This window comes from Montipora capricornis, chromosome 2, assembly GCF_036669925.1.
Source record: "Montipora capricornis isolate CH-2021 chromosome 2, ASM3666992v2, whole genome shotgun sequence".
In the NCBI taxonomy this organism is placed as follows: domain Eukaryota; kingdom Metazoa; phylum Cnidaria; class Anthozoa; order Scleractinia; family Acroporidae; genus Montipora; species Montipora capricornis.
In genome coordinates, this window is record NC_090884.1 from 2,366,306 (window position 1) to 2,391,305 (window position 25,000).

At 39.5% G+C, this 25,000-nt stretch overlaps 2 protein-coding genes across 2 annotated transcripts in view; one reads left to right on the top strand and one right to left on the bottom strand.

The window, feature by feature from the left end:
• LOC138038429 (uncharacterized) overlaps window positions 1-9,621 on the bottom strand; it is a 33,769-nt gene extending 24,148 nt beyond the window's left edge. Inside the window, exons 1-9 of the mRNA XM_068884289.1 lie at window positions 9,207-9,621; window positions 5,946-6,320; window positions 5,447-5,739; window positions 2,780-2,837; window positions 1,734-1,837; window positions 1,503-1,595; window positions 1,209-1,340; window positions 1,019-1,111; window positions 404-464 (exon numbers count right to left, since the gene is read on the bottom strand). Of these exons, the coding sequence (XP_068740390.1) occupies window positions 404-464; window positions 1,019-1,111; window positions 1,209-1,340; window positions 1,503-1,595; window positions 1,734-1,837; window positions 2,780-2,837; window positions 5,447-5,739; window positions 5,946-6,320; window positions 9,207-9,294 (1,297 nt within the window). The 5' untranslated portion in view covers window positions 9,295-9,621. The remainder of the gene's footprint in view (window positions 1-403; window positions 465-1,018; window positions 1,112-1,208; window positions 1,341-1,502; window positions 1,596-1,733; window positions 1,838-2,779; window positions 2,838-5,446; window positions 5,740-5,945; window positions 6,321-9,206) is intronic.
• A 35-nt stretch (window positions 9,622-9,656) lies between these two features.
• LOC138038430 (tRNA wybutosine-synthesizing protein 5-like) lies at window positions 9,657-23,290 on the top strand. Its single transcript, XM_068884290.1, has 8 exons — window positions 9,657-9,984; window positions 10,920-11,071; window positions 13,232-13,401; window positions 16,983-17,137; window positions 17,597-17,761; window positions 18,430-18,496; window positions 19,032-19,082; window positions 22,255-23,290. Exons 1-8 carry the CDS (start codon window positions 9,740-9,742, stop codon window positions 22,507-22,509), a joined length of 1,260 nt encoding a protein of 419 aa, XP_068740391.1. The 5' UTR covers window positions 9,657-9,739; the 3' UTR covers window positions 22,510-23,290.
• The last annotated feature ends 1,710 nt before the right edge of the window (window positions 23,291-25,000 follow it).

Consider the following 25,000-nt stretch of genomic DNA (forward strand, 5'->3'; position numbering starts at 1 on the left):
GGCAAGTGACAAAAAATTTGGCCTATGACTGGCTGAGAACATTTTAGTACTAACCTACATTGTATTGACTATACTTAATGCAAATTAAAACAACAATCCCAAAACTAGTTTTAACACTTGAGTGGAAACAGTCTTTAATGAAAGCTTAAGCTCTGAAAGCTGTTTTTCACTCCTTAGAAGTTAAACAACTTTAACAGCAACTCTGCCTCATACAAATAGTCACACTAATGATCTAATTCAGGCAGCTCCCTCAAGTCAAAAGTGAACATATAAGAGGTATATGGGCTAGAAATACCAGCATGATATAGGTTAGCTACTAATTACGAAATTTCAAGTCAATAACCTAATACTTAACAGTAACATTTAGAAAAGACTGCATTAACATGATTTCACTTTAACTTACATAATGTGTACTTGGCATGTCTTTCATCCAACATTCTGGTTAAGTCTTTTATTGCTGTTACCTGCAATAGGTATCTACTTTTAATCCTTGAAATGAAACTGTACTTGACCCTAGATACCAAGTGGCTCTCTGGCTACTAATAACCAACAATGTGTTACTTGCAGCGGTGTAAAACAAAATTAATAATTCTAGAAACCGGTTCTAAGTTTTATATTAATTACCCAAATACAGATTTTAGCAAAAAGCGCCAAATATGGGAGAAAATGGCTGAACAAATTTTAAACAAGGAAATCTTATTACCAAAACTTAATACAATGTTACAACTGTAATACGGGAGGTGCGGTGGCCTCATGGTCAGTGTGCTCGACTCCGGATTGAGTGGTCTGGGTTCGGGTCCTGGCCGGGGACATTGTGTTGTGTTCTTGGGCAAGACACTTTACTCTCACGGTGCCTCTCTCCACCCAGGTGTATGAATGGGTACCGGCAAATTTAATGCTGGGGGTAACCCTGCGATGGACTAGCATCCCATCCAGGGGGGAGTAGAAATACTCCTAGTCACTTCATGCTACAGAAACTGGAGATAAGCGCCACTGCATGTACAATAATTGCTGTTACCTTCTCTTGCTCAAGTTGAGTAAACTCTTCTCTGTTCTTGACAAGAATTTGACGTTTCTCTTGAAGTAATGATTGGTTCTTAGCTTGGAGACTCTGAAGAAAAACAATATTCAAGATATGCAATATAATTCACTTCACATTAAATATCTGCTGATAATAACAATTATTGTTAAAAACCAAACCAACGTACCTTGACAGTATCTTCCCAATATGAGGTAGAACGCAGCGTATCTTCACGATGGATGGTAATCACTTGACGAAAAGTGGATACTTTGTTGGAATATTCATTTCGCAGATTCAGTACAAATGTGTTGAATTTTGCCTGGAAAGAAATGAAATTTACCATCAACTGCATCAGACCAAGTCAAATCATTAGGGCATTTAGTGAGTTGAATCCGGAGATTGCATTTTAGATTACAACTACTGTATCAATACCTTCATGTGTACAATATAAGAGTTTAACATTCTTAATAGTAAGTAGTACCTGAATGTCATCCTCAACTGATTTGTACTGGTCCTGAATCCGATCTATCACTTTCACATGATTACTTTTCATCTTTTTCATATCATCCATCACCTTAATAAAATAAAGGGCAGTCATGAGTACCACAGAGACTATTCAGAGTGCAGTATGTTGAGTGAGACCTGTCTCATGACAGGGTACATGTACATGCACAGTAAACTGTTGTACTTAGGATAAACAATCAACTCTTACTCTTTGAATACACTCTTTGGCATAGATATATGGAATGTACGCATTTTGTTCTCCCTGCAACTGAGGGGGAGCCAAGAGTCCACTGCTGCGACTTGATGAACTTTCTGCAAAAATAATAAATTTAACGTAAGACAAGGCTTGTTATTAATCCTTAGGCTACTGAGGATCCTTTAAGATCCTTTCTTAGCAGGTCGGCACTACCGACTAAACTTTAAGCTACTTTCAGACATCCCCTAGTGCCTGATATGAATCACTACTCAATAGTCCATTTTACAGTTGTGTGCTTAGTTACCTGGCCTATGAATGAAGGTGAGGCTGGAGTTGAACTTGTTTTGATAGAAACCTCACTGCATTTCTTATGTAAATTCTTACTAATTAGCATGACAACAATATCATTAACTTAAGAAAAGGATGGAGGTTTGTATCACACCAAGGTCAACACCAGCCTCACTTTCATTTAAAGGCCAGGTAACTAAGCACACAACTGTAAAGAGGTCTATAGGCCATTTTACAGTTTTTTGCTCATAATAGGGACCTAGCCTATGAATGGCTGCGAGGCTGCCGGTGACCTTGCATTGATGCAGCCCCCACTGCTTTTATCATGTAAATTGTGTTGTTGTAATTCTAATTAGTCCATATTAACATTACAAAAGCACGGAGGTTTGTATCAAAACAGGGTCACCGACAGCCTCGCTTCCATTCTTAGGCCAGGTAACTTAGCTACAACTGTAAAATGGTCTATTCTCAGCCTTTTAAAATTACCCACCAATTTGAAATTCTCAAGAAAGACAGTTTATCTTGCAACATAATTTGGATTAGGTTAGGTTCAATAAGATCAGGATCCAAATCAGGACGGTTACTCTGAAGAGGAGGACAAGGGTTCTTAAAATATTTAATTTTGAATAGGATCTTGAAATTTTATTCAGGGTCTTAAAATACATAAAGAAAAAGGAATTGGAGATGAATGTGTAGAAAAAGGATCTACATACAGGACACTGCAATAAATTATTATTATGTAAAATATTGTTCATTCTATACTTCCTTACCTCTGTCTTGTATTCCTTCACTGGAATATGGAGAAGGTTCTTCCCAAGGAACTACTTCCTATTGAAATTCACATCAAAATAAAATAAAAAAACTAGATCAAGTTTTCTTAGACATGAAACTTTAGTGAGTAATTTTGAGAAGGGTCCTTTAAAAAGGACTGCAACAACTAAAAGCCAAAAGGATATCAACAGAAGCAGGAGAATAATATGAAAATAAGTCAAACTTATTTATTATATCAACTTACTAGAGAAAACACTGGCATACCACTCGTCCTTTAATAGCCTAAATGTAGTTTTGTAAGTTTTCCAACAAAGATCTTAAGATAATAATAGAACTCCATGTTATATATAGGTGCTTGTTTTAGAATGAGCATGTAGTGCCACATACGCCATTACACAACACGCCCCGATTAGCATTGCTATACTCGTGTATTGTTCATTGTACATGTAAAAGTTACATGTATCTGTCATTTTTCAAAATAAACTTGAACTTGAACTTGAAAAGGTGGGGAAAATGAAAAGGTCGCATCTCGATAGAAAAATGCGGCAAAGCCCTCGCTGAAATGGAAAGTCGCAAATCTCCAGGTTCAGATGGCTTCAATCTGGAATTCTATAAATCTTTCTGGAAAAATACCACTGAAGATGCCGTAGCAAGCATTAACTACCGTAAAGACTCGTGTATAAGCAGCACCTTTTTGTTTAAGTTTTGGGGCAAATGTCGCGGGTGCGGCTTATACACGAGACCATTGCTTTCACAGGGAGTAAACTTGCTTGTAGGGGTCACAAATTGAACTGAAAACCTTCAGTAACTTAAGATCAAACATAACGAAACCTGTTGTTGATCACTGCTTTCGGTGGTTAGAAGTGGTGGCTCCAAAAGGAGCCGTTTGTTTGCATCTTCAGGTTCTACACCCGAATCTTGCTTGCAAGTAGTTCTTTCCAGCGTTTCATTTGCACTTTGTTTGTGCAGTTAAACTCTAACTGGCATGGAATCTCCATTCCTCCACACAGCTGCTTACAATGTCATTTACGACTTTTAAAAGGTACTTTGAGAATTATTAACTTATGAATATCGCTGCAAATACACGTGTGAACAAAGGACCAACTTTTTTTTTACAAGAGTGCTTTTTGGAGTTCTTATTTTTTTGCAAAATCATGCTTGAAAGTTGGGGGTGCGGCTTATACACGAGTCTTTATGGTATGCCTTTGACAAGGGTGAATTGCCGATCAGTCAAAAGAGAGGCATCATTACCCTACTTCCAAAGAAGGGAAAGCCCACTGACACACTCAATAATTTACATCCAGTTTCCTTAACTTAACACCAACTACAAAATAGCAAGGATGGCACAGTTGGTTAGTGCGTGGCCTTGGTGCAAGAGGTCCTGAGTTCGATTCCCGGATCTCGCATCCTTGTTTCGACTTCTTTCCTTTCCGTGTAGCTAAGTAGCTTTAAATACCCGTAAAACGGAGCACTGATGGAGAGGGGGGAGTAAAATGAGCGCACTGTCGACCTCAGGTTTGTCAGTTGAATTACTGTTACGAGTTATCGACGTTAAATATGGTTGCTTTACTTTACTTTACTTTACTTGAATAGCTTCCAAGGCTCTGGCACACCGAGTGGAAAAAGTCTTTCATGAAGCAATTCACGAGAATCAAACTGGTTATGTTAAAAAAGATATATACATGTAGGTGAAAACGTTAGATTTTTTACAAATGTCATGACTAAATACAAAGTCAAAAAAACCACCTGGTATCGCAGTCTTAGTCAATTTTAAAAAGGCGTTTGACTCAGTTGAATGGGACTACCTCACCAAAGTACAAAATGTTTTCAGTTTCAAAGAAGACTTTAAAAGATGGGTTTGTACACCGTATACTGATACATCAAGCTGCGTCATCAACGACGGCTTTGCATCACCTTTTCTCATGTTAAATCACGGAGTATAACAACGTTTTCCCTTATCTGGCTTGCTTTTCGTCCACGGAAGGAATCAAAGGAATCAAAATCGGTGATAAAGAAGTTAAGATTATGTTATATGCCGATGACACAACCCTGTTCTTAAGGGATCTAATTTCCATCCACTTCTTACTTGAAATATTAAATCTATTTAAAAATTGCTCAGGGTTGGAGCTAAACAAAACAAGGACAGAAGCCACGTGGCTAGGCAGTTGGACCGACTGCAGCGATACTCCGCTCGGGTTCTGATGGCCAATTCCAGCCAAGGGTTAGGAATTCATTTTTTTTACAACCAAGATGTCTCTGATAGGCTAAATCTTGAAAGCAAATTAAAAGATTTACAAAACATTCTAAATAATTTATGTGTTGTAAACGTTCAGTTAAGTACCGGTAAGATGATTTTGTAAGTAGCTTGCGACACAAAGTTGTGTTGTTAGCAGCTAATGAAGTGTAGTGACTAAGTAAAGTATTGTAAATACAGCTGTAGTGTATTGTATATAGCACAGTGTAGTGTTTATACATGTAGTCTAGTATCTGTTCTATTAAAATAAACTAAAAATTAAAATAAAAAATATATACTGAAAATAGTCCCGAGTGGATGGTAATGAGTAGGATTACTCATACAAATTTGTTTATTATTCCAACATCATATACATGTACAGGCAACCCACTTGTAACTTTGTAGTTAGTCTTAAAATCAAACACCAACTCACCCCATTTGTAATTGCGAGTGGAGAAGAAGGCACAGAAGATTCTTCTTCAGCTCTTGATCTTGGACGTGAACCTGATGATTTAGGTCGTGAACTGCTGCTTGTTCCAGGCCTTGGTTGAGAGTGGTAATCAATGGCTGGTGCTGTCATTGGTCTTGGTATTGGTTCAGCAGGGACCAATTGTCGAGTCAATGCAGTGACAGGACGCTGCCTTCCTCTGTGATGAGCTGAACTTGGGCGACTTGAAGCAGCATTAGACTCCACATCAGCATCAGTCTCAGCAACACTCCAAGCATCTTAACAGAGGGAAAGGTGACCAGCAATGATTAGTTTAAATCTTTAACCGTACCCTGTGTCTCCACCCAAATGACGTGCATTAATAATATTGTTTAATACGGAAATTACAAAAGGTCCTGATGTGGTCTTCATTACAATCCAATCCTTTTCACAAATGTTACACAGACAGTAATGTTAAAGGATTAAATCAGAGCAATCATTGCACCTTTTTTAGATTCCACTTCTGGATCAGTCTGGCGGCCACTATCTTCCATGTCAGTAGGAACAACTGTGTTCCGTTTGATTCTTCTTCGTGTTCCGCTATCTATACTTCCTAGAGAGTCTGTCTCTGTTCCATTCACTCCTTCGGTGTCTGTTGTTTGAGGAACTTCGGTGTCTGTAGTCTGTTGAGCATCATGTATTCCATTTGTAACTGACTGATTCATTTCATCGTCATATTCAGCCCTATTAGATTCATCAGCTTCCTGGACAGAAATTAAACTTCCTTTCATAGTGAGCTCAGTAGATGTATCATTGTATGTTTGATCTGATGATTTTCCTGATTCTTTAGTACCCTCTGTATCATCAGTATCAGTCCATGCTGAAAACAGATGAAGCAATCAATGAATTAATGTATACTTAACCCATTGATACCTGAACTTCCCTGGACCACCCCCCATTGCAAAGTAAAATTGTCTGGCATAAGACAGAGTAAAGTCTACTCCACTCCTAGCAGTCAAGGGGTTAACACTGTATTGCTTACTATACCTTTATTGCTACATGTCCACAAATTGAGCGGGCATAAATTATATTTTTTGGCTCAAATTGTGGCTGATAATGTATTCTTTGACCAGGTCTGTTCAAGGTTAAATTGTTTACAGTGCTTTTAAGGTGGAAAACATCCAAGATTAAGACAACAGAAAGTGTTTGAAAAGCTGGAGAATACTACTGTGTCATTTTCTACCACCTGAGTTTGGAAACTTCAAAATTTGACCAGTTGGTGCCAAGGGCAAAATACGGCTTTCAAATCCATTGCTAATGCAATTTCTCCTCAGGCTTCCCTACGTGAGTGCAAGTAAAATTCCTCCAAGATCAATTAAAGTTAATGCTGAGTTCATTGGTAGCAGAACAAAGGGCCGATGAGGTTGACTCAGAGAGCTGAACTGGTCAAAGATTTTGTTGATGATTCGCTGGTTGAATTCAAACTTACATAATTGATCATTTAACCACTGAAACTCAAGCTCGCATCATCTGGAAACTTTGCACAGATGTTTTGAGCAATTTGTTACATACTTACTATTTCTGTTAAAATCAATGTTTTGGGATGTCTAATGCCATTTCCCTGCAACTTTAACTTTGCACATAAATTACATTTTAAATTTAGGTCACAGACACAATCTATCACTCACATGTCCAGGCGTCTCTTCTCAGGGAAGATACCCAAACTTGAATGAGTGACGGAAATCGAGCCTACACAGAAGATGGAACATAATAGACCACTTTGACCATATGCTGGCCATTTTCATTTTGATTGTTTAAAAAGATATTATGAGATGTTCATCGAGCAAAATATAAATTTAATATGAATTTGTCCCCTGAGCTTCCCATAATAGCTATTGGAACACTATAATTCAAAATGGCCCTGTCATCAAAGTAGTCTATTTTCCAGATTTAGTTGACGTTTGTTGATTTCTGGAATTAAAGAAGGTGGTGACCAAAGAGGATGAGAAAATCAACTTATCTCCTCTGGCAAAGGAAATCAGCAAGATACACTATACATTTGGTGCTGACAAAGATTGTGCCATTGGTGGTTGGTTGTTTGGGTGTGATGCATGTCAACAATACTTATTAAGCTTATGTACCAGTCAAATTAAAGCTTCAACAATCCCCCCCCCCCCCATCCCCCACCCGGGCATTTGAATTTTTGGAAATTTTTCATTCAAATGCTCCCCTCCCTGGGCCAAAAAGCTGTTTAAATGCCTCATCATAGGTCCATTTCAGGTGATCAAATGCCCTCACCCTTCGGGAAAATTACCAGATTTTTATAAACTGATTGCATTGGTTTTACAGAGTTTCATGCAACATTCCATACATTCATTTCATTATTTATACACCTACATATAAATCATCGCAAATGTATTTTATTCTACATAAATACACCGGGTCGGTCAACGCAACTGACCTCTGTAAAGCGTATCCGGCGACATCGGTATTGTATGGAATCATTGTAAATACAATTTAATATACAGTGTATTTACATATTCAAAGTAATATAAATTGAATTAGTTCTTAATACCTTCAAATACAGAACAAAGTTTGTGTGGGCCTTTGCTTTTCAACCAATCAGCCACAAATACTGAATCTTTACCTTTGAATGCATCCAAGTTTGTCTCCGCCATGATTTATCAGCCCATGTGGAAAGGTGACACGAAATCGAGGCTAGCGATCAAATTCCCCACCCCCTATGAGTGGTGAGAAAATGCCCTGCCCCCAGGAAGACTAAGATGATCAAATTCCCTCCCCCCAGGCAGGAAAGTCAAATTCCCGGGATATGCCCCAGGGGGGGGGGGGGGGATGTTGTAGCATCACTTTGACTGGTATATTATCATTTCATATTTTAAACTTACATTCAAAGTACTTCGAGTTCTAACACTTGTAAGTCAACCTCCTACAGAGTTCAGGCAACTTTTCCAAAGTTATGATAAGAACATAGTAACGAATTTTCCCATAAAAACCACACAATTAATCGAAAGTCATGTAGCTTTTTTAAGGGAAGCACGGTGATCTCATGGTTAGTGTGCTCGACTCTGGAACGAATGGTCTGGGTTCGGGTCCTGGCCGTGGACATTGTGTTGTGTTCTTGTGCAAGACACTTTACTCCCTCGGTGCCTCCCTCCACCCAGGTGTATAAATGGGTACCGGCGAATTTAATGCTGGGGGTAACCCTGCAATGGACTAGCATCCCATCCAAGGGGAATAGAAATACTCCCAGTCGCTTCATGCTACAGAAACTGGGCGTAAGCTCCGGCCTGATGGGCCACTTGGCTTGTAAGCTGACTTTACCATGTAGCTTTTTTAAACTTCATTAGCTATTGTAGCTTTCAGCAGAATTGTTGTCAGCCTATCCAACGTCAAATTCAACTTTTTTCGATCAAGATGCAGAGGAGGTACGCAAAAGAAAGCCTTATAAAATGTTAACAGCTAAGAAATCTGCAAGTACGAGAGCAAAACGTCAAACTTCGATTCCAAGGAGTCTCAGTTTACTAAGCAAGGCCGAAGCCAGGAAAAATTATGACTGAGGCAAATGTCCATGGTTAAATTCTCTTCGTAGGTATTTTAGGTGTCGGATGAGTACATTTTAAAGAAAACACTGGAATCAATCTTTATTTTAAAGAATCACGAAAAAATGACTGAGGCAAGTGCCTCGGTTTGCCTTATACTGGCTACGGCCCTGCTGAGTTGATCAGTTGACCACACACATACATACCTTGATCCTTGGAAAGAGTTGATTCCCGCGCTTGAGGTTTCGAGACCTTTCTCTTCGGGACCACCTTCGGATTTCGCGTCGCCATCATTTTGCTATCTTTATCTATGGTGTGTTAATTAAGGGTCCTAAGATCTCACGAAAACAGCTGAATTCCAACAACTCCAAGACAAACAACCGGCAACGATGCAAAATAGGAAATTGCGGGAAGACGTCCACTTGCAGCTTTGTGATCTGATATTCATTCGATGTCCAGTTTTGAATGGATAATTCATAGTCTATTAGTGCCAATGAAGAGGTCAAATACCTCTTTATCTCGACATAAAATCATCTTCTTGCAAAGCTTCGCAGCGAACTCAGGTTGAAGTTGCTATAGAACCGATGTCATCTGTTTATGGTTTGACGTCATCAACGTAGTCTAATCGATAGTTCATCGACTAGTATGATTTGTTGTCTTTCCGGTCGATCTGTTCTCGGAAAAGATTTACATTGTATAATGTAATGAACTTCAGGAAACAACCTGTTTTCAAAGAAGTATGAGGACGGTTGTTGTTGTCGTCTTTTCTTGGGTATTATCTTCTCTCGAGTGTAAACATCCACCAGGGCATTTGCATCCTTTAGGATCCCACCAACCTCCTGAAGGTGTGATAGCAAGTACGGATGTCGTTCCTTGTGCCAAGGATTTCTTCGAGCAAAATGCCCTTCCCGGAGAACCCCTACTTTTTAAAGGAGCTGCAAAGAAAATGCAGGCTTATTCTCAATGGACAGACGATTATTTGAGGTAAGGTGAATATGAAAGAAGCTGGTATCAAACCATGCATTGCTAAGCTGGTATCCAATGCAAGGTTTATCTTGATAGTTTTCAGTTTAAGAAAGCTCAAGCTTCATTAAGCTTGTAAATTAATAATAACTAACCTTAAGTCTTTTGATTGTTTTGTCTACCAAGTGTTTTTTAACGCATAAATTAAAAGCCAACTTCGGGCTTCAACTTTGGATGCTTGCGATTGACCCTATTCTGGAATAAAAATATATGGAGTGATGATTCAAAACGGCATGTCTGGCGTTTTGAAGCAACAAGAATAATAAAGATATGTTTAAAATAGCATTTTTGAAGATGTTTGATAATTTTAATGTGAATATCCGTAAAAACGAAGGATTTCCAACTTCTATTCCATGTATTCTTATTCCGGAATACGGTCAGTCGAACGCATCCTTTGAGACTTTCAAAAGTCATTCTTTAATTTAGGTGGTGTATATGTATGTTTCCGTTTATTTACGAGATCTTACATCCGCATCCAAGTCAACCTTATCTCCTAAATGCACTTTTATTTTCTTAATGGAAAAACGCGGAAGAGCACTCCCAGGTTCACCTGTTAGATTCCCAGCTAATGAACCTAATTTGAAAAAGAAGTGTCATGTACTTCAAGTTATCATATATCCGATCGCTTAGTAAAAGTCTTTAGACAAAATGCTTGGTGCCTGGTTTCAGGAGGAAGTTCAAGTTGGCATACATGTATATTTGACTAGAGAGCTGTTGTTTTGTTTTGCTGCCCTTTAAATTAAACTTGTTAACAATCCTAGAAATGTGTTAACTGGTAAAGGTAACAACATGACAGTTTTCCATTGATGTACTACTTTTAGAAGAGCCAGAGAGGAAAATAACACTTTTTAGCTCAGGCCTAAATACAACTATAATGTTCATTTTATTGTTTTAAGTGGGGAATTTGGAGAGGAAGGAATTGATGTTGAAGAGGGCAAAAAGGAGAACAGATCAATGGCAACCTTTCATTTCAAGCTACAGGAATTTATCAGGCGTTACAAAGATGAAGACATTTACATGGTGGAGTCTCTGCCGCTTAAAATGCAAGGTAGTTTTCAGTTTTAACAAGATACTGAAGTCTTGTTTGGCAGTGACTTCAGTCGTCTTTAATTTTCTTTCTTGTTATTCAACATAAACTTCCTTGGCAACAACAATAATTTTTCTGAACTTAAGGGTCTACAGGGCCAAGTCAGGAAGTGCCAGCAGCCTACTAAATTCAACTGAATTATAAAGGATGAAACGAACCAATCAAATGAGAGAAATTGCTTTTAAAAATTGACCAATAGATAGAGTGTAAAATAAGCCAAGAAAATGTACAACTTGTTTTCCTAAGTAATTTTCCAATAAGGGGCTTGTATGTATACATTATGTCAATGTGGAAAGGTCAAATGTCAAGGGAAGGTCACTTAAAGTGTTTTTATGGGTCAGAGCCTAAAACAAATTTTTTGCACCACTCAGGTTTATCTTAACAGTTAGAAAAGTCCTTTTGTGTGTGTGTGAAATAGATACTGGTATGTTATAATAATGATTTGTTTATTTCAACCTCTCGCAGTCAAGACTGAATTACAGGTTGTGGTCAAGAACAGCTGCATATATTATAATAAACAAAATTATTACAGTTGTACTATGCTTATATAAAATATATCGAATTTTGATTAATTACTAAGTACATACTACGAATATTTATAAGTGACGAAATTCCTACAATGAATTGTGTTGTATGGGACTTTCACCTCACTTTTATGTCGCAGATTATATGGCTTATCCAGCCTCACAGCATAGTTATGTTTTACAATATTATAAAGTGGGTTATTGGGTTGGATGCTGTCAATGAACCTACAACAAGCATCGGCTCGTCGGGAAACCAATGTAGTTAAATTGGATCTTTCTAGCGCAACATCATAGGCATAGGAAGATTCAGGGTATATGATCGACAAAGCTCTCTTTTGAATTCCTTCCAAAGTGTTAGATAGGTAATTAGGGAGATGCGCAAAAGCAACTGATCCATACTGTAATATGGATCGAATTAATGAGCAATGTACCGCGCCTAAGTTGTTTTCCTTAACGTTGGCTGCAAGGTGTGTAATAAAGAGAGTACTGGTAAATGTTTTTTTTTTAGAATGCTATAGCTTTTTCTTAACCCTTTCACTCCCAAGAGTACCACTTATAGATTTTACTCTGTCTAACACCAGACGATTTTACTCGTCAATGGGGAACCCCACGGGGGTGAAAGGGTTAATTAATGTGTACTTTGAGACTGAGGGCTGGAGTGAAAAATATTTGGTGCAAGGTCGTGGGGTAGAGACTGAACACAGTGAGGTCAGTCTGTTAACGCCTTTACTGAGAACCAAGTATTTTCCCATCTAGTGTGACCTTAAGTGCAGTCACTGAGAGTTTTATCATAATTTTAATATGATGAGCTAAGAGTCTTGGTTTTCTTCATGATTTTCTTTGTCCTTGCTCAACCTTGAATTTATTAATTAATGGTGTTTTTAGTCAGTGATCATGAAAGATCATTATCAAAAAGTTCATCTGCTTTCATCAGGTTTACCTGCTGTCACTCATTTTCAGATCAGTAACACAAAGACAACTGTAAGAAATTTGTTGCTATAAACAATCTGCTTGAGCAGTTCCATAGGCATATGGCTTTTTCAGGACTCACTCATGATAACCTGTCCCAACCTGCTCTTGTCACCTGTTGATATATTCTGTCACGCATCCTTGAGAGAGTAGGATGCGAGCAATTTAATGGCGCACATTCTGATATCCTGCCAGCTCAGATGACTTGGCCATGTGTATCGGTTGCCAAACGCCTGCCTTCCTAGAGACATCCTGTTTGGCGAGCTGACCACGGGATCACGCGCAATCGGATGACCTTTCCTTTGTTTCAAGGATGTCATCAAACAGGACATGAAACATCTAAATATTGATCCTAGCAATTGACAACAGCTTTTGGAGGACAGAGAGCAATGGTGTGTGATGTTGAAGACCAAATCACCTTGACTGGTCTTGTTTCTTCCCGTGTTCTTGTTTTGTCTTTTGCAGAAAGACTGTCATACAAACACATAGGATTTGCGTTAGTGGTGCCCTTTGGGTCAATAGTGATATTCCTGGGTCACAAGAGCCTGGTGGTATTTTTGATATCTCAAGGATTCCTAAATGTACAACATATTTCCTACTGTCATTTTGTTTTCTTTGTTTCTTTTAGGGGAATATTCTTTATTAAAAAGCTTGAGCTGTGGTGGGTATACCAATGTTCTTCAAGATGCAGTGGTTTGGTTTAGCAGTGGTGGAACCAAGTCTGTTCTCCACTTTGATTCTGTGGATAACATCAACTGTCTTTTTGATGGAACAAAAGAATTACTTATGATTAACAAGGTGAGTTTTTTTAGCAGCATATAGCACAAAATAATTGTACACTCTATTATTTGGAAAGTAGGTGCTGTATGTATGTACCTGTACGTGTATGTACTTTTGATTATTTCCAGCGAAATGCACTTTTCAAGTACTATGAGGTTTGTTGAAACATTTAATAACAGAAAAAAATCAGCATCAAAGTTGTTGAGCGACCTTTCGATGACTGCATGTACATGTGATCATCCTCAAGCTAATAAAATGACTAAGTCGATGAAATCTAGTATTAATTTAATACATAATAATAATGTTTGTCCATCGTATTCGATGAGGACCATGACTTTGTCTTTAGGATGAGGATCTGTGAGTGTGGGCCGTAGGTGGCTAATGAGGCCAATGCAGGCCTGGAAGCTCTTCCACGTGTGGGACACACTTTGTTGGATGACTCTGAAATGGAAGTGGAGGTGGCTCACGCCTTACGCACAGCGCGTTTTCTCTGAGTCTCTGTGGTTCATCTGGTACTAACATATGGGCTCCAGTGGTGATCTTGCTTTTCCAAGCTGAACAATCGTCTGGAAGAGATTCCCAAGTGCTTAGATTGATGTCCAGGGCTTTGAGGGACACTTTGAGGCAGTCTTTAAAGTGTTTCTTCTGCCCCCTAACAGAGCACTTGCCTTGGAACAGTTCTCCATACAGCAGCTGCTTTGGCAGTTGACTGTCAGGCATTCTGGTGATGTGTCCAGTCCATCTGGGCTTAACTTTTCTGTGGGAGAGTGTAGATGCTGAGGATGTTCGCCCATTCCAGGACCTCCGTATCTGGGAACTTCTTGCCATTTGATATGGAGGAGTCTGCCTGCAGGTGTTTGGTGTGCCTGCTTTAGACAGTCAAGGTCTCACTGGCATAGAGGAGGGTGGTGAGTACCAATGCACGGTACACCTTCAGCTTGGTGGTTACTGGCTGAGGCCTCTTCACTCCTAAACGGTCTGACAGTCTCCCAAGGCAGTGCTGGCTTTGGCAATCCTGTTCTTGACTTCAACATCAATGTTCACCTCTCGCGAGAGTGTACTGCCCAGATAGGTGAAGTTGTCCACTGCCTGAAGGCTCTGCCCCTTTAAGGGCCCACAGACGGATTTTTCGCGCATTGCTAAGGAAGTGAAATGTTACTTCCGGTAACTGACGTCATCATATCATGAGCTGACAAGAAAACCCACTCACAAGCAAAAGTCACCGCATAAACTGTTGTTTCCATCGAAGATTTTTCCTCGCCCTTCCTCGCACTCGTTCTCAGATCAACTGCGCATGCGTAAACGAACTGACTTCCGGTTTGAGAAAAAAGCTAAATTTCCGGCGGTTTTAAATTGAATTAATTGTTTTTTTACATGGCGCGTTTCACCCCCAAACACAAAATATAGCTAAGCATTGATTTTTTAAAATCATCTTTTTTGAAAAAGTTATGGATATTTCAGTATCGTTTATGTCTCTAAAAAGAACATTTTTCAAAATAAAAAGAAAACCATGCTTGGCTGGATGCAAAAACGAATACCAATTATCAAACCATCGATTAAATACCCAAATTGCGTAACACGGAGACAAATTTAGAGTTTTCTTTTATTGGTCACGTGACCATGGGCGTGGTATGATGACATCATATTTAGGGTCATTCGCTTACAAAAGTTGGAAAGTGACCAAAATAATGCCAAATTTTCTCAAATTACTTAACTATTACATCCTTAGCAACGCACCCCAAAAAATACGTCAGTGGGCCCTTAATGTGATGTGTGGTTCCTGGTAGGGTTTCCCAGGCGCAGACTGGTGCATGGCTCTAACCTTTTTGGTGCTGATGGTGAGACCGAATTTGTCACGGGCTCTCCAAAAGCAGTCCATTTCATGCAGCATCTTCTGCTCTTTGTTGGCATTGAATGTGCAGTTATCAGCAAACAAGAAGTTCCTGATGACAGTCTCCTTCTCCTTTGGCACAGCTTGCAGGTGCCTCAGGGTGAAGCGTCCACCGTCAGTCCTGTATCTGACAGGAATACAATCCTGGCAGTCATGTAGAGCATCTGTCAGCATGGCTGAAAAGACCATACTGAACACTGTAGAGGCAAGAGCACAGCCTTGCTTCACACCTTTGGTCACTGGGAAGGCTTCTAACTCATCTCCGTTATCCAGTATTTTCACCATCATGCCGTCATGAAACTGTCAAACAATCTTGTAATAATAATAATAATAAGAAGAAGAAGAAGAAGAAGAAGAAGAAGAAGAAGAAGAAGAGGAAGAAGAGGAAGAAGAAGAAGAAGAAGAAGAAGAAGAAGAAGAAGAAGAAGAAGAAGAAGAAGAAGAAGAAGAAGAAGAAGAAAGAAATAAGAAACAAGAAATAAGAAACCAGGTATAAAAAGAACCGGGATAATAACAACCGGGAAAATGACAAACAAACTGAATCGCATATGCAAGAACAGCTGAACATAGATGCACAGGATGAGACAGTGAATGTCATGAAAGAAAGCATCCTCCAAAGGTATGAAATAGCCAAAGAAACATCAATAAGTCAGAATTGAGCGAATGTGGGGGATGAAGGCCACAACAATCCCAGTTGTGATTGGAGCGCTGGGACTAATAAAAAAGGCTTGGAGAAATACACCAAACAAATCCCGGGTAACATCAAAATTATTGAACTACAGAAGATTGCACTGCTAGGAACATCTCGCATCCTAAGAAAGACACTCTCCATCAAGTAAGATAGACTTCTACCTCATTTTAGCCCTAGGCCCAAGGAATGGGCTTGGCTATTGTGTTGTAAATCGGCATAAAGTTAAAGGAGATGGAATAATTACAATAATAATAATAATAATAATAATAATAATAATAATATTAATTTTTATAAACATTTATATAGCGCTAAATCAACTAATTCTTCATAGCGCTGTATAATATCTACTGTATAATATTATTAAAAAATTACAAATTTTGAAAAAAAGAAATCGATTAATGATTAAAAAGAAAATTTAAACTATGATTGTTGACCAAAAGCAATTTTAAACAAATGAGTCTTCAAGTCCTTTTTAAAAGCTTTTAAAGTGTCTGATTATCAAATTGATAAGGGTAGTTTATTCCACAGTTTTGGACAAGCAGCCGAAAAAGCTCTGTCTCCATATGTCTTCAGAGATGTCTTTGGGATGCTCATGAGTCTTCATGAAGAAGAATGTAGTGAACGAGAACTGGTATGATGATGTAAAAGTTCAGAAATATAAGCAGGAGCTAAACCGTTCAGACCTTTGTAGACTAACACGAGTACTTTGAAAATTAAAATGATTCTATATTTAATGACTGAAGACGACTGAGGAGGATGCCAGCCAAAATCTTCTCAGCTATGGACAGGAGGGAAATATCTCGGTGGTTTTCACAAGACTGGTGGTTTCCTTTCCTCTTGTAGATGTGGACTATGCTTGCATCTTTCAACTGTTGTGTTTAATTAGCTTGATAGTGATATCATGGAGTCATTGAAACGTCACTCAACAACTTTTTATCGCTGATTTTTATTCTGGAATGCAGTTTGCCATTTGTGGGCAATATTAGTTTGAACACATTCCTTTTTTCCTTTTTTCAGTCTCATTTTCATCAGGCACATATTGACAGACTGGATGGTGGGTTCTCATCTGTTGATGTGGATAGCGTTGACATGTATAAATTTCCAGGGCTCCAGACTATTCCTTATTACAAGGTTTTAATGGAAGCAGGGGATTGTCTTTTTATACCTGCAAGGTAGGTTGCCAAATTGGTGATAATAATGATACTTATGATGATAATGAAAATGATAATAATCAATGATGTTCTGAGAGAGACTGAAAGGGTTAGAGGTAGTACAAGGTAATGTATGCAGAATCAAAGTACTAATGGACATTGAAACCATAAGGAGAAAGATATCTGAGCTAGTCCCAGTAAAACCAATAGGCGATGAAGAATGAAGACACTGAGAGGCCCTATCCCAATTTCTGATTTTTTTTGTGCAGAGTCAATAAATCTGAGTAGCTTCTTATGTGGCTGATGTAGAGGAATCTTACATATGTTGGATGTTACAAAGTAGTGTACAGAATTACTTGTTATACAGTGTTGTTTTATAATAATAATAATAATTATTATTATTTCATGTTTAAAGCACAAGCTACACTATACATGCTATAACATGATTAACGCTTAGATTTTTACCTCTTGTGTTTTCAGATGGATTCATCAAGTACGTTCATATGGAACACGTAATCTGGCTGTTAATATTTGGTGGGCACATCTCACTATCTTCAACTATACCGATTGTGAAGAGAGCCCTTACAAAGACCAAGAGTTGATACCACTTAATCTCTTTGAATTTCATCCTATGGAGACGATAAGGTACATACTTTAATTATAAGGTAAATAATTGTTTATATGTGTATTTCATGTGAAAAGGACAAATGATAATATATCCAATCCCATCAGTGGATTGGCTTACAAGTGTGTCATTAGACTGTTGCCCAACAGTTGCTTGCCGTGATGACCTGAATCATGCCTGACATGTTGATGGATCTGATTCTCTACCATTACCTGATTGTATATCATTACCCTTTGATGTACAATGTACTGAGCTTCTCTTATCTATTTGAATAACTGCAACCAAGGCTGCTAGGTGGGCGCAACTTTTCTCCGTCGGCCAGAGGTGTGGTTATGTGACCTAATGCCGTCATCCTGAGAAGGGAAAACGTGATGTCAAAACGTTAATGTTTAAAGTTTTGAATTGACTGTGTGAATTCAGAGACCCATAATCTGCTTACGTGCAACTTAAAGAAAGTTTATTGCTGTGTTTCAGTTTTAAAAACCACACACTGAAGGAAACTAGTAGGAATTGTACAATTGTAGTCTTAAATCAACAGTTTTTCTGTATAATAAGATTACTATACAATATTATGCTTAGAATGTCTTGCAGCGTGAGTGGCTTTTTGATAAAGCTCACTTTGCAAAATCTTTGATGCGTGCAAGAAATAATGTATGGTCTTCTTTCTCTATATATTATATATTGGCAGACAAGGGTGTTTACAAGCTCTAGGTGGACAACCAGCTGACTTGGAGAGGTGGATAGAGCTAATGCAGGTTTGAATGTTGTAATTGTTTTAAGGCAGTATATGTAATTGATCCGAGAATTTTGCTTAAAAATAATGCCCCAGTTTGTGTTCCAGTAACTTCTAATAAGAGAGGTTTTAGATAAACATTAATTACTAGGAATGAAACTCAGCGATAACAGGTTAGAATGAAGTTTCGACGACTTACTCATCTTTTTCAAATTCGTGAAACTAGAGTCGGATCTCATTACATAATGAAAAGTTGGATCTCATTATATAGTGAAAAATGTGTTGCACATGATTAAAAAAGAAATGCCATGTGCAAGGAATGTACAGTGTCAGCCTGTGTCAGGTTTACCCAACAGTGACACTCACTCTGTTACCCAACAGTGACACTCCAACCTAAACATCATTCTGACCTTCTATCCCTAAGTTTTATCCTTAAATCTCAGCCTAATCTGTGTTATCTAGAGAATCGAGCTTGTGTCTTAAACCGACATCCAGAGGGTGGTCAACTTCTGAAATTGCGTAGAATTTTGATTTTTTGTTGTTGTTGTTCGTATTAGACAGAGGTTGCTCTCCCTGGCAGGCCATTTTCAGAAGAAACATTGAAGCAGGTTAGTGGACTGAGTGTATCATACATGTAACTATCTGGGTTGTAGCGAGAGATCATTTTCTTTATTAGCTTGTCCAATCACTTGCCACACACACCTTATCATAGGAACTAATCTCACTAGACTAGTAGCAGGCGTTTAAGGGGAGAGGGGCAGGGAGAGAATTCGGGAAGAAAACGACAGGGAAGTCAGGGGAGAGAGGGAAAGGGAACGCCTCCTCCCCCTTTACCCACCCCCCCCCCCTCCCCCCTTTACCCTATCGCCTACGCAGGCTACAAGACAAGAAGCAAGAAGAAAATGGCCGCGCGAAATCTGGGAGCGAGAGGCTTGGGAAAAAAGTAAGCTCAATGCACGAAGTGTCCCCTGGCTCGCTCTGCCCAACTTCAACATCACTTGTCATAAATAAAGTTTCCACTAAACTCTGGTAAACTGCTGAATTTGCCCCAACCTAAAAGAACGTTAGCTCTTACCCTAACATTATTGTTGGAAACAGGAAGCAAATGCTAAAGAAGACTTAAAAAGACACTTCTTGTTGGATCGCACCTAATTAGGGGCATTTTGGACATAAGTGTTTTGAGGGCCTCTCTCCTTTACTACGTTTCTTCCAAAAATTGCCATTTCACTCGGAATCAAAGAATTTTCAGAAGCAATGCAAAGAAAAATAGAAAAAAATTCATGTCAAATCTACAATAAGAACCTTATTTCTGGAACCCGTTACGTTTGTGAGTTTTATAGTAATACTTAATACTTATATTGTGCGCTTTCCTTGCAATGATCAAGCGCGCATTGCAAGATCATAAAAAAACTGACAAATGTAAAAACGATGGCCTTTCGTGGATGCAGCGCGAGTAGTGTACCATTGGAGGAGCGGAAGTTGTAAGCACCAGTTCACGTTCCTTAACTGTGACCATCTCACTGAGGTATGGCGGTGTGACACCATTTATCGCTTTGCAGGTGAAAAGAAGATTTTAAAACTGAATCCGCTGTTTCACTGGAAGCCAGTGAAGATAGAATAAGAATAGGGTTATGCGGGAATGGCGAGGCGCACAGCAAACCAGTCTTGCTGCTGCTGCACTGAAGACGCGTTGTATCTCGTTAAGCTTTCTAGCAGGCAGACCACACAGCAGACTGTCACAATAATCTAGCCGCGAGGTGATGAACGCGTGAACTAGAGTTATTGTGTCTTCTGTACTTAACAACGGACTGATGCGGCTGATGTTATGTAAGTAACAAAACGCTGCAGCACATACTTTAGTAATGTGCGTGGACATACTGAGAGTGGCATCCAACCACGAACCCAGGTTTCTAACACATGGCTGTGCGTGTTTTACATAATTGCCAACTTGGATGATGTTGAGGTTAACCTTTGCAAGCTGCTGCCTCGAACCTATGAATAAGAACTCAGCCTTCTCATCGTTCAGCTTGAGGTGCATGATCACTGATCATCCTGTAACGAAGGTCATCTACGCAGCTGCGCTTGGCGTTGAGAGCAGCCTCGTCATCACCTGATGTGCTAGGGGTGAATGAGAGGTCCATTTGTGTGACCTTTGGACACGGGAGAGGTGTCTTTCAATGATGTCAAACAGCTTGCTGGTGTAGATCATGAACAGATGGGGACCCAAACGCCTGCCTTGTGGGAATCTGTGCTTGAGTGGAAAGATGGGAGAGAGTCCACCGTTCACAACAACACGCTGTGATCTATCCGCAAGATAAGACGTGGACCAATCCAGCGCTTTGTCAACTACCCCGATCTTGGCTTGCATGCGATCAAGGAGAACCTTGTACTGCACAGTATCAAAGTATCAAAGGCCGCGCTGAGATCCAGGACTGAGTACTAGCAGTGTAACATTTTGCGCTGCTTCCGTATTTATCACGATGTCTTGTTCCACCTTGAGCGAGGCCAATTCAGTGCTGTGGTGCTCTGTATGCGGACTGTGGCTTGAGATGAAAATCATTTGCTGTCGTATGGACAGTCAGCTAAACAGCTGCCGCCTTCTCAGTTAACTTCGATACATATGGCAGGTTAAAAGCAAGAAAGTCATGTTGGGACATCGACTTTCGCCGGCATTTCCTTTCGGCCTTCCTCCTAGCTCTTACTGCATTCTTGATCCCGCTATTGAACCACTGTACACGCTGTGTACTAAACAGTCTTCGTCATTAGCGGAGCATGTTTGTCGAGGTGCGATTACAAAGTAGATGAATAGCATGATGACAGTTCAGTCAGATTCATGAACTCTCTGGTACAGAGATCAGAATCCTTTAGATCCTGTGGAACCTTTTGATGCCCTTTCACTCGAAAATAGAGTGAAAGCTCTCACGGATAACTCCTTTCTCTTGATCTAGTGTCTATAAAGTACAGTACTAAGGCAGTTAGTTTCTTCTCAGTCATGATACTGTCCTCTACTTGTCTAAGATATTTCGTTAACATTAAGGACGGTGCCTACTAATTCAAAGACATTTTTGTGCGTTTACTGAATATACGGATCAGCAGATCTCAAGAAGTGTTATGTAAATTCAAAAAGAAAATTGGGGGTACCCACGCATTTTTCAAAGATAATTAATCAACAGTACTTGTAAAGAGCTTTAAAATACAAAGCAATGTACGGCGTTCTTTTCCAAATTGAAGCTTAAATTATCTCTGAAAAATGCATGGTTGCCCCCCAATTTCTTTTTGGATACCAAGATCACTTTCTAAGTTCTACTTCCTCTGCGTAGTTTTAAACTGCGCAAAAAAATCCCTGTATTAATAAACATCACCCATAGGAAACCCGAGTATGTCGACATGCACAGAACGTATGCGCAATAAAAATAGTAGGCACCGTCCTTAACTACTAAAAAATGACATCCCTTTTGTGTATATAGCCAATGTTTTCAACAAAGGTAGGTACAAGTTTTTTCCTGTACTGAATTTTTAGCACACGACCCCACAAACATGTAGTTGCGTTAATATTGATCGTGTTTAAATAAAGAATCTTGACTTTGATGTTTGCTAAGGTTTTGGGTTTTGGCAAGGGGAAAGGTAATTCTTTGGTTATAGGATGGTGTTAGGAGGGGTAGAATTAGTGATGGAATCTAATCTTAGTGGGAGGCGAACTGCCTGGATGATAACCGCCAAACGACTTCAGGATGGCGATACGCGCTTAAACCAACCCGGTTGTTCGCTTTTTCTTGCCAGAATTTTCAAGAAGTTGACGCAAACAAAGATGGATATATTACTGCTGAGGAGGTGTATGATTTAAATTATATTGCCATTGGGCGAGTACTTGGTGGCGTGATGGAAGAGGAAGAAGAGGAGGAGGAGGAGGAGGAAGAAGAAGAAGATTTCAACAGTTTAGATCCCACGATGTCGGAAGCAAACATGAAGCTTAACGAAGGTTCAGCAAATAGTCTAGATAAGGAGCATCTAGACACAGAACATACTGAACTTTAAGTGATGAGTAACTTCTACGTAAATCTTAATTATGTCTTTCTTAACAAAAGGATAAGTGAAAACTAAAAGATATTTAAAACAAATGAATTCCTATTTGGTCGTTTCGGCCGATAGCCTATTCACCCGAAGCCAGTTTGCCCGAGGAGAACCCGTTCGTCCGCAATGAAAGGTCGTCCACCCGATACGCACCGGTAATAACAGAACTAAGAGTAAACCAAATTTAAAGTTACCCTTATTCATATACAGACCAGGTAATCTTATTTTGACTACAATACGTGACACACAATCTGTTTTGTTCTCAGTTCGGGCGTGTGGACTTTCGTTTCGGGCGAACGGGTTTTCAGATCGGGCAGAACCACCGCTACTCCATGAGCTTTACGGGCTTTATACAGTCTACCAGAGGCTCTTTATGTATGCTTTCGACCCCATCTTGTCCAGCTGCGCTTTCGTAGTTCAGGCCTCAAGATTAGAATAAGTTGTAATTACAGTAGGCAGATTTAAAGACACTAGTCCGGCGCGCTCAAGTGGTTTTAAGAGTGTATTTTTTTTCAATAACCACATCCCACAAGTACATGTATGGTATTCATTCAGCTTACCATCTACTGATCAAAACTAAAAAAACTTCAAGGCATTGTGAAGACGGGGCTTTTTCGCGGTTCGGCTGAGTACTTCCGTCTGTTTGATGGAAGAAAAGAAAAGAGAAAGAAAAGCAGCTCACGCGACAACTCGAAGGTTGTGCTAGTAAACTGAAGCAAAGAAGAAAAATGCAGAAGTACAATTATTTGTAACTTGTCACTTATATTGACTACAATAACGTGCATCGAGCTGAACATAAACTTATAATGACGCGTGTGAGAATTCCTAACTACTTACTAAAAGTTGCATTGAAGGCAGTGCTATCATGACCAAAAAATCAGGCAGGGATGGCTTAGCCCTTTCACTGCCGAGGGCTCCCCCATTGACGAGTAAAATCGTCTGGCGTTAGACAGAGTAAAATCTATAAGTGTCAATTTGCATTTTTGGCGGTGATTTTACTGGCCTCCAGCCAATGTTGCCTGTTTTCGATTCCGGACTCGTGGTCACGTGTGGGTTAAGTTTGTTGTTGGTTCTTTTCTCTGCTCCGAGAGGTTTTTCTCTGGATCCCCCGGTTTTCCCTTCTCCTCAAAAACCAAATTTTCTAAATTTCAATTCGATCGAATGCAGGAACTCCCTGAAAACCACTTTCGAGTAAATGGAGCTTCCTGGGAAAATATCAATCCTATTAATGAAATCTATGAGATTACACAAAGGGAAGAAAATAAGAAAATGCTTTCGAAATAATCAAGACCATGGCCATAGACAAAACAGAAAGAAGAAGTTTTTTACTGACGGACAAGCCTGTGCGGGCTTCAAGGTGAGAACAATATGAGAAGTCGGATTGCTTAAGAAAGTATACAATGGTTAAACCGACATGTCTGCGAGCTGCTAAGGCAGCCTCTATTCAGACCTGGTGGTCTAATGGTGTAATTGTCGCATCGAGTGAGTTTATAATCATCATCGTCATCATCATTTCTTTCCTCTTTTTAATTCCCTCATTTCAGGCTAAACGTTGTGTACTGAGAACTGGAATCCCTTTCTTGAAAACGTCGAAACTGTTAGGTCTCTTTGAGATGCCACAGTCCCCTGCGTTTCTCAAAAGGTCTTTTAATTCCTGAAGACTTAGAATAACTTTACCCTTTGTTGTCTTGAAAAAACGATGAAATACGGGACGTAAGTGTAGTTTTAAGTCCCGCGGGCAACCGGCTTCGATTTTGCTGAATAGTGATGTTGAAAATCGTTTTGAAACATCGATGAATCGATGTTTGTTTTGTTTGTTTGTTATTTACTTGTCTGAGCAGGTTGAGGTTTTGGAAGCTATTCAGCTGATGTAGACCTGCTATTCCCACCCACCCACCCACCCATACAATCACAAAGGACAACCACAACACCGGGAACTTCATCCCCCACTCTTCTCGAATAGTCCCACCCCACCCGAGATAGGACGCAGCTCTTTACAACATCGAATTTCATTGGATTCCTTTGGGACGCAGCTCTATTGGTTTTAGAGTTAAGGTCCATTTTTTCTTTTGTATCGTTCTTTGTGTCCATAATAGAATAGTGTGTGGGGCCTTTGACGTCCTACAGGGAACTTATGAACATGGAAGATATTTGTGACACGGGGCTTATAGTCCTTATCCGAGAAGACTTGAAAGTCTAACTATTTGAAGATGAAATTGCAAAGGCAGTACTTTCTCCTCAGTTATTTTAAGACTCTGAGTGTTGGTTCAACCAACTGAGCCACCGGCGCGCGTATGATGAATGAGTTTAAAAGCGTTTAAATTTTGCTCCACCAACCATTTAAGCACGCGCGTTGTTGAGACGCGCACGGCAACCTGAAGTGAGCTTTTTTCCCTTTTAACTTGTCTTCACACAATCACATTTACATCGCTAAGTATCTTTTCTCCATTAAAAA

What these genes read in the sequence shown, in the direction of transcription:
- LOC138038430 (XM_068884290.1), top strand. Translation starts at nt 9,740, where the DNA reads ATGAGGACGGTTGTTGTTGTCGTCTTTTCTTGGGTATTATCTTCTCTC. An exon ending in GGTGGATAGAGCTAATGCAG is followed by an intron (nt 18,497 to 19,031) that starts GTTTGAATGTTG and finishes TGTTCGTATTAG; the next exon opens with ACAGAGGTTGCTCTCCCTGG. An exon ending in CAGAAGAAACATTGAAGCAG is followed by an intron (nt 19,083 to 22,254) that starts GTTAGTGGACTG and finishes TTTTCTTGCCAG; the next exon opens with AATTTTCAAGAAGTTGACGC.